Source organism: Cavia porcellus, unplaced genomic scaffold (genome assembly GCF_034190915.1).
Source record: "Cavia porcellus strain 051 isolate PalLab524CR breed Dunkin Hartley unplaced genomic scaffold, mCavPor4.1 scaffold_8, whole genome shotgun sequence".
Classification (NCBI taxonomy): domain Eukaryota; kingdom Metazoa; phylum Chordata; class Mammalia; order Rodentia; family Caviidae; genus Cavia; species Cavia porcellus.
In genome coordinates this window covers 14,351,443-14,360,946 of record NW_026947491.1, presented here as the reverse complement: position 1 = coordinate 14,360,946, position 9,504 = coordinate 14,351,443, and the positions used below count along the sequence as shown (strand labels likewise).

At 48.2% G+C, this 9,504-nt stretch overlaps 1 protein-coding gene across 1 annotated transcript; it reads right to left on the bottom strand.

Moving 5' to 3' along the window:
* Positions 1–608: 608 nt before the first annotated feature.
* Sox11 (SRY-box transcription factor 11) lies at positions 609–9,203 on the bottom strand. Its single transcript, XM_063254420.1, has one exon. It carries the CDS (start codon positions 9,201–9,203, stop codon positions 7,827–7,829), a length of 1,377 nt encoding a protein of 458 aa, XP_063110490.1. The 3' UTR covers positions 609–7,826.
* Between the last annotated feature and the right edge of the window lie 301 nt (positions 9,204–9,504).

The following is a 9,504-nucleotide window of genomic DNA, read 5'->3' as shown; positions in this document are numbered from 1 at the left end:
TGCAGACTGAGATTTGTGACAATACAACACAAACGTTTCTACAAAACCAAATTTAATATACAACACACACTCACCATGTAAACACATCTTTAAAAAAATCTGATAATAATTCCAAGGGTCACTTACAGGCTTTCATAAAAGCATTTTATATCAAGAATCTCAATACAGAATGATTTCTATGTCAAAATACATTTACACTGTAAATCGTTCAGTGAGAGGGAGGTTGGGGTGACGGAGTCTGCTGGCATTGAATTCAATAGCAGCAACTGCCCTGATAAACGTTTTCTGTTCCTCTTCTACTTCATACGTTTTGACAAAACATGACCATCTACCCTTTCATATTATGACTATGCTTTTATTCACTCTATTGGCCAGATAAAAAATACCGAGACATGATCGCCACGCTCATTCCAACTGTCACCAGCTCCGCAGGTTGCCCATTGGCCTCTGCTGCCCCTAAGGGACCCGATTCTGTCCTGGCTACAGGTGGCTTTAGACACTGAGGCCCCAGAACTTTGCAAGCCTGACTTTCACATCGACTTGGAGACAACAGGAAGTCATCCAGTGCAAAACTGGAAGGAAAAAAAAAATCACATAAAAACCACGAGTTGGAGCTTGATCACACCATTTTTATTTAAGAGTCTTTTGAACAAATTGTGTTCCTCTGCGAAAAAACTCTTGCGAAAGCAACATGGGAGTGTTACTATTTTCAACCCTGAGCGTTAACACTGCGCACCGAGAAGGGTGGTCGAGAAGTTGGTTCCATTCGAAGTACAAGCACAAGCCACTGATATTCTCTATGTGATCAGGTTTTTACAAAAAAATACATAGTTTTCAATAAATAATGCTTAATTTTACAACTTTGATACAGCAACGTCATACACTGTTTTAACATACTAAACTCTGCATGCTATAGATAGCCTACCCAAAGACACGACTGCCATGCATTTTCGTTACCCTAGTCCTAGCAAACACTTCTTTCTCCAGCGCATTGTCTCAGGTAGCTTTTTACCCTCTTTTTTCTGTTTCACAGCAACCGGTCCTGCGCTGACATGCAAACCCTAAAAAAAGGATCCCCCCCACAAACCACTCAGACTTCTAAACAAAAGGGCTTTTCAGCCTTTCCGCTCCCAACCCTGGAGGGGCTATGAAAGTTTAAGTTTCATGTGGCCTTAAAAAATACACACTTGTTAAACAGGGCCGTGCTGAAAACGGCTCCAAAACGTCAGGTCACCCCGTCCTGTCCAGGGTGGCCATCCGGAAGTGCTACACCATACCACAGCCACAAGGAGTCCCAACCCTGAAACACAGGCCTCCGTCTTAAAACAGTCCATTCAAACAAAGGTGTCACAAAAACAAATGCGAGACTCTCTAAACCCACAACGTATGTACAACAGCAAAAGTAGACAGTGAGGAATCCATGGTGATGGCGTGGAAGTTCTCCCTGCGGGACTCAGGGACCAGGCATACTGTGTCTGAACATAAGCTGGGTGAAGGAAAGATGAGACAGAGGGCCCACTGTCCAGGGCTATTTGATCAAAATTCTTTCTGTGGCGGTGTTGTTAGTTATTATCATTATTATTTCCAGTTGTTCCTTTTGGAAAGGGGCAACGTGATGTGTTTAACGTAAGCATCACATTTAAAAAAAAAAGAGACCAGAAAAAAAAAAAAAAAAAAAAAGGAACTCTTTGAGGACCCTGGAGGAAATTCTAGTTCTGATGCGTTTTCAAGCTTGTTGTCATATTGCTTTATGTGAATCACTGTCACAGAAGAGAAAAAGCGACCTAAAAGAAGTTTGATCAAACAGTTAAACCGGGAGCCTCTCTCTACATATGCTTAGAAATCACCAAGTGCTCACTGGAAACCACAGCCCCACTCGACCCTATTGCTCTTTAGTGGTTTGTTTACTCCACGGAAAAGTCTTGTTTACAGCTGCAGGCGACCAGAAGTTCCCAAATCATTTACGACCGTCCTATCTGTCCTCGGGCAGAGGTTCTGGATCTGACACTATCTCTACCCCCATAAAATTATTACTTTTATACATGGAACCTTATGAACTTATGTTTTCCCTTTGTAAGCCTTTTATACTTTCTGCACTTTTGTGCTTTTTTATTGAGTATAAAAATAGGTCTCCTTTAAAATTCTGTTTTAAGTTCACTAAAAAACTACTTGTTTTGTGAAATTCTCTTATAAATCCACTGCATCCACATGGAAATAGAGAAACGAATTAGGCAGCTAATGGATATAGGTAGTGTTAAAAAAATACAATGAAAATAAAAAATAAAGACATGATAGGGGTCAGGAAAAAGCAGTCCGAGGAAGGGAAATGGAAGAGAGCTTGGTTTTGTGAGTTCTGGTTAAGTTTTATTGTGGATGAGAACACAAGATCCACAGAAAGAGAGAGGAAAAAAAAACTCTTAAAAACCAAAACCTGAGTTGTTATCAAAGAGCAGAATATTTTAGATCACCAAACCAAAGGGGAGAAGGCAGAATAAAGCAAGTAACATGAACGGTGTGAAAGAACTCGATATCAAAAAAAGCCAAATCTCAGAAAAGCATGTCACAGGTCGTTACATGGAGACGGTTATTGGGAACTTGGAAATTCTTGTGATAGGATATATAAGGCTCATTCCTGTTATCCTCACAGGCCGTAGGCTATACAAAGGGTTTTTGAAACTGACATTCCTAATGGAAATTTTACAAAATTTGGCCCTTAGAATAACTGAGAAATATCCTGAAAAAAGTTTCCCTGAAACTGTAATAAAGAATGTTTTTTTTATTATTTTTTTTATTTTTATCTACTGATAAAGTCGACAACTCAGTAAACTATTTTCGCTGGTCTTCCCACGTAAGAAAAAAGCACAAATATAGTTGCCTTAGAAATCTGTTAAAAGCAGAAGACCTTGCAGGAAAAAGAGTATAAAGATTCTATAAATGGGAGAGTCCAAGAAAACCCTCTCTCCGAAGTGTCCACAAAGATACATATGCCCGTTAGGAGACAAAAGTAAGAATATACATACTATTAATCATATCAGAGAATAAAAAAGTTAAGAGTGATATAATATATTCATATTGAATGACCACTTTAATATAGAGCAAGTTATTTGCTTTATTTCTCAGATTCCTTGGGCAAATCATCTAAGTTCAGACCCATAAAACTAATGTACATTTCTTGTAATATCCCAGTATCAAGACGATGATGGTTTTTAATTCCCAGAAAGAAAAATAAACCTTGCCTTTTGAGCCTTTTTTTTTTTCCTCACAAAAAACAAAACAAAACAAAACAAAAAACCTAAATCATCCTGCTGGCTACAAGCATGCATATTCAAATCCCTCCCCTTGATTAACATTAAAAAGAAACATCTCTGGCCCAAGAGTTGCAATGATTCTTTTTTCTAGCTAAAGGATAATCATTCTACAAATAATTTGCCCAGTGATAGTCATTCCAAACAGACATAATATTTGCAAAGCACAGTTAAGTACACTGCCTTTTATTAGCATTTTTTTTTAAATAAAAAGGATGCATATCAGAGCGTAAGGACTGGAAAATATTTCCACAGCTTAAAGAATTAATAAGATGTTGCTGGTTCAAGCTCTTAAGGATGGAAATCTCACTGAAATGTATTCAGTCTGTGAACTAGTTACAAACAGCAGGGTACCCAACTGGCTGGGCTTTGAGAAACGCCCACCCCTCCCCCACGTCACCATTTAAAGATATTCTGTCAATGTTTAGTTAAAAATAAGACTTACTTAAGAGACAACAAAAATGCAATTAAACTTTTATTGACGCCTATCCAGTGGCAAGAATACCTTGCGTATATTACGTTGTAGACATTCAAAAGAATTTATTAAGAATGATTTTCACAATGCATTCATCAAAGAGCCTTAAATAGTGTTAAAAAGGGCATTCAAGCACCTGTCCTGAGTTCTAGCAGGTTTTCAATTTTGATCGCCAAAAAACTACTCCTCTCTGAATTTCCTATCGAGAATTTCGGCCACATAGCTTTAAAAAGAAATTAATAAAAACCCAGGCCAAATCAAGGCATGTTACGAACTGACTTAAAAGTTTCTACCTCATCACAGAAAATGTCCAGGATTCTCCTATGATTTAAAATGCAAAACACATGCAGTCTTCAGATCTGCAAAATATACACAGCGTCAACTTTAGCCATGGGTTCTGCGTTTTCAGTAAGTTTTAGAACTGCAGCAGGGGCCTGCCACGGAAATTCACCAGCAACAAGTAATGGTCAATTAACTGTAAACCGCTGGTCGAAGTATTCGTGGCTCAAATAAACGTCTCACCCCTAACAGGAGGCTCCTGGGGGGAGGGGAGGAGACGGAGGTAAACAACTCCAAAAATCCAGTTCTAGCTCGGGAACCTTGTTAACGCCACCGCGAGCGCTTTCTTTTCCCAAGTGTACTGCTGCAAGCTGATGGTTCAGCGGCAAGAAGGCGCAAGCCACAAAAAAGAAAATCTGTCCTCTGCAGAAAAGGCTGGCTGGCTTCGCGTCCCGGGGTGGGGGCTGGGGCAGGGCTCGTCCTGCACGGAGGGAGGCCAGGAAGGGAGGGCTCAAGAGGGACCCGGGAGAGTGAAGGGAAGGCGGGAAGGGCGCAGGGCCCCTCTGGCCTAGAAGTGCCTGCTGCGAACACGCGGAAGCTTCCTTCGGATCGCGCCAAATCTCGGTTAAAAACGGCTCAAGGGCCCACCTTCCTAAACCACTTCAGATGGTGATTTTTGCACCAAGTTTCAATTAGCCGTTGCAAACCTCCTGCATTGTAGACCCCGGGGACCTGAGCTCTGCGGCTGGCGCACTGGGTCCCAAGGGCCTCCCCCCGCCTCTCTCCTCGGCCCCCGTGAACGACGTGGCAAAGGCACCGTGGAAGGGGGTGGGGGTGGGGCTTTGGAGTCTGCCGTGGGCGCGCGACCCCCTCAGGTTTCGCCAACCAGGGTCCGCTCAAGAGCTCCGGGACAGGGCCAAGTATGGACAAAGGGTGGTTAAGTGGGGTGCTACTGGCTCAGCAGCCCTCCTCAGGGAGCCGGGCACGCGCGGGATGGGTGGTCGCCGCTAGCCCCGAGCTCAGAGGAGGTGGCTGGAGAACAATATCAAGATGCAAGAGCCACCTTGCAGGAGGAGCCCACCAGCAAGGAAGCCAGACCCAGGGACGCCCCAGACCCCGCACACGCCGGGGAGGACCTAAGGCGCGTCCTCCCAGGTTTGGCTTGTTTCCTCCCGCCTCGAGCCCTGGCAGCTTTCTGCCCACCGGCCGCGCGACGGACAACAGCACCAGCCTCCAGTGAGCCAGCGAGATCTGATGCGCCCAGACGCATGCAGAGGTGGGGCCTGGAGGACCCCGCCGGTCTCCAGGCTGCACGCCTGCTGCTCGCGGCCAGCCCAGGCGCCCCCTGAAGCCCACAAGGCCTCCGGCAGCCAGGCGCAACTCAGGTCACACCGGCGAAGCCGATGACCAGCCAGAGCCTGCGGCCCCGGCCGGGGACACCAACGCCAACAACCTGTCCTCTGTCCGCCCCCTTCTTCCTGGTCACCGCGAGAGGCCAAGAGGGGTGGCGGTGTTCGCCACCATATCCACTGCTGCTCACAGGCAGGGAAAAAATTCAAAACTACAAACGGCTGTCTCCACCCTTCGAAAGGAATCACGGGGATCGGAAACCCCCGAGACCCCCAGGGCCTCTGTCCCCGCGACGCTCAATCGGTCTCCGGATTCGGGCCAGAACTCACAACCCCCAAGAGCTCAGGACCCCGACCGCGCGCCCCGGCGACCAGGGCCTTTCCAAGCCCGCCTGTCCCCGACCTGCTGCAGAGCCCTGCGCGTCCGGTGGGTGGAGAGGAGGGAGGGAGGAGGTGAGAAAGGAAATGGGGGTGGGGTGGAAAGGAAAGCAGAGAAAGAACACTCTCGGCCGGTCCTGCAAACTAGCGGGAGGGAGCAGGAAGAAATCCTGCTAATTGAGTTCTCTGCTGCGCCCAGACGCAAGCCTGGCCCTCTCCGGGGCACCAAACAGGCCACCGAATGCGCTGCGACAAAAGCCAGCACCATAGACTTCCAGAGAGGCTATGGTCCGTGCGAGTTCTTATCAGTCCCAGCTGATTTATTATTAAAATTACCAAGATACAGACTCCCAGCACACACCAAAAAAAAACCCCCAAAATCAAAACAAAACAGAACAAAAACAGCCAATGATGTAGACAGCGCATTGAGTCTGCCTTGCCACCATTTGCTACAAAATATGCAGATGGTCTGTACTTTATTTAGGTTATATTGCACAAAATGAGAAACTTTTTAAAAACTATGTGCCTTTTTTTCCTTTTTTTGCTAAAAATCGAGAATCCAGTTTCAAACCTTCCACCTGGGGCCCCATCCACATATCACAGCGTATGAGATACATAAATTCCTACTATAGTACAGTACATATACAATCTTTAAACTAAGATAACAGCTCTGAGGTCTATATCACCATTTTCAATAAATCTTTACCTACAAATATTGAACAAATCTCTACTATAGCTGTACAAAAAAAAGTTTGCTTTTTTTTTTTTTAAACCACAAGGCCTTTAGATGCAAGGATTACTTTAAAATTTTAATCCTTTTTTTTTAAACCAGGATATAACGTACCAACAGCATGCTAAAAATAAAAGTCAAAAAGAAAAAACCCAGGAAAATAAAAGAAATCAAAAGGAAAGAAGTGCCTGAAAGTCTTACTGAAAAAACACAGCAAGAATGTTCCCTTTTCACTGTACAAAAATACGCCTGAAAATATATTAATTTTTAAAAAAGACTGAGGTCTGTTATGTATCAAAAATGTTTCAATACCTTTGTACTGAGGTTTAGGCTGTCTGGTATTCAATCAAAGAGGTATAGGGAACAAGTTACAAAAAAAAGTTGGCAAGTAGAAATCACATTTGTAAAACCATAAACAATTTTGATCTGAAAAGTAAACGCTGATCTTATGTCAGTTCACAGTTTTTTTTGTAAGCGTTTGTACAGTCTGCATTCTTCAAGCTCCCTGCAGTTTTGTTAAAGATTCAGATGCATAGAAGACATCAGTTTTCTCCCTCCAAAAAAAGAAAACCAAAAAAAAAAAAAAAAAAAAAAAAACCCAACAACCAAAAAAAAAAAAAAAAACCCATAATAAAATAAAATAAAATTTAAAAAGTTGCAATGGTCCCTTTTTTGTTTTTGTTTTCTTAAAGAAAAAACACCAGTCCTTTAAGATCTCTTAAGAAACAAAATCACCAACTCCCTAGGGTAAGAGTTGTGCTGCCGGAGGGATTCACGGTAGACGTCTTCCACTGCTAACACCAACCAGCTTCAAACAGCGCCTTTCCGGAGCGGAGCAGCGGGTCCTGCCTCCCCTCCCCCGCCCCGCCTACTAACCTTTGTTGCAATCACGAATTTCAGGAAAAAGAAATAGTAATTACAAAAACACATGGGAGGGGGGGGGGTTGGGTGTGGAAAAAAAAAATCACAACTCCAGACTAGATATGCAACTATCTTGAAAATACGATCAAAGTAGGAAGGGGAGAGGGCAAAAAAAAAAAAAAAAGGGTAGGAAACATTTTAAAACTACCAATTTCACTTTAACTCCACCAAAAAAAAAAAAAAATCGTTTCCAATTTCTTTGCGTCCCATCTTAGCAATAGCATCAATATCTTCTTTTCCTCTCCCCTCCGCCCTCTGAACCACCACCGACTATATCATCAAAATCATCATCATCTTTATCCTGACCGCTACGACCTCCTCCCAGGGAACCCAGCTCTGGAGAGAAAGAGCCTGAAGCGGGGGGCTTGGGGGACCCCCCCCCCCGTCACTCAATACGTGAACACCAGGTCGGAGAAGTTCGCCTCCAGCCAGTCCCCCGCTATCATCTCGCTGAGCTCCGGCGTGCAGTAGTCAGGAAACTCGAAGTGGGACCCCAGGCTGCCTTCGCTGAACGAATCCAAATCCTTATCCACCAGCGACAAGGACAGATTCCCGGCCGCCGCGCCGCCCCCCAGCTGCTGGTCGCTGGCGCTGTGCGCGCTTTGGGAGAAATTCAAGCTCAGGTCGAACATGAGGTCGTCGGCGTCGTCGCCCGCGCTGCTGCTGCCACCGCTGCTGCTGCTGCTGCTGGAGGAGGAGGACGACGAGGTGGACACGGAGCGCGAGGACCCCGGCGACAGCGCGGGCTGCGCCAGCGGCGGCGGGTGCTGCTTGGTGATGTTCTTGAAGCTGTAGTAGAGGCGGCTGCCGCCCCCGGCGCCCGAGGTCGCGCCCGCCCGCACCTCGTCGTACAGGCTGGCTCCCTCGGGGGACTCGGCCGCGCTGCTCAGCGTTGGGCTGGCGGGCACTTTGGCGACGTTGTAGCGTCTCAGCAGCTGCGGTGGTTGCTGGTGCCCGGGAGGCTGCAAGAGCTGGTGGTGCGCGGGCTCCTCGTCTTCCTCGTCCGCCTCCTGCTTGATGCGCATCTGCAGCTCGTCGTCATCATCGTCGTCGTCGTCGTCCTCGTCCAGGAACACGCACTTCACCGACTTCCCGGTGCTCCCGCCGCCCGCACCTCCTCCCGCGCCGTTTGTGCGCAGGCTTCCCAGCGAGTAATCGTCGCCGGCGCCCCCGAAGTCCCCGGGCTGCGTGGTCTTGCCCGTGCCCGCCTTGGAGCCGGCGGCCGCGGGGGCCTTGAGCTTGGCGCACTTCTTGCTGGAGCCCTTGGAGGTCTTGGCGCCGCCCGCGCCCGCGCCGCTTGCGCCCGCGCCGCTTGCGCCCCCGTTTGCGCCGCCACCCGCCGCGCTCTTCTCCGGGCTGTGGCTGGCGCTGGGCTTGGCCGAGGGGTCCATTTTGGGCTTTTTCCGGGGCCGGTACTTGTAGTCGGGGTAGTCGGCCATGTGCTTCAGCCGCAGCCGCTCCGCCTCGCGGATAAAGGGGATCTTCTCGCTGTCCTTCAGCATCTTCCACCGCTTGCCCAGCCTCTTGGAGATCTCAGCGTTGTGCATGTCCGGGGACTGCTCCATGATCTTCCTGCGCTCGATCTTGGACCACACCATGAAGGCATTCATCGGTCTCTTGATGTGGCCCGACGCCGTCTTGCACCAATCTGGGTCGCTCTCGTCCAGGGCCACCGGGCTGCAAGCCATGAATTCGCCCTCCTCCGTGTCCAGTGCCTCCCGGGGCAGGTTGCTCTCCGCTTCCAAGCTCTCCGCCCGCTGCACCATGATCTGCTGTGGGGCTGGGCGCGCCAACCCGGGCCGCTCGCTGTCCTCGCTGTCGCGCCTCGCTCCCCCTCCCCCTCCTGCCCCTCCACCTTCCCCGGCAACTTGCGAAGTCCTCGCGGCTCCCGGGGTCCGCGGCGCCCCCCCTCCCCCCCGTCCCCCCTTTCCAGGCTGCGCACAGCGGCGGCGGCCGCGCGCTGGGGGTGGGGGCTGCGACCACGACCGGAGAGGAGGCGACGGCGGCGATGGTGACGACGACAGCGGTGGGGCGGTGGAGACAGCCCGGGACCCCTGTCTCTCTCCC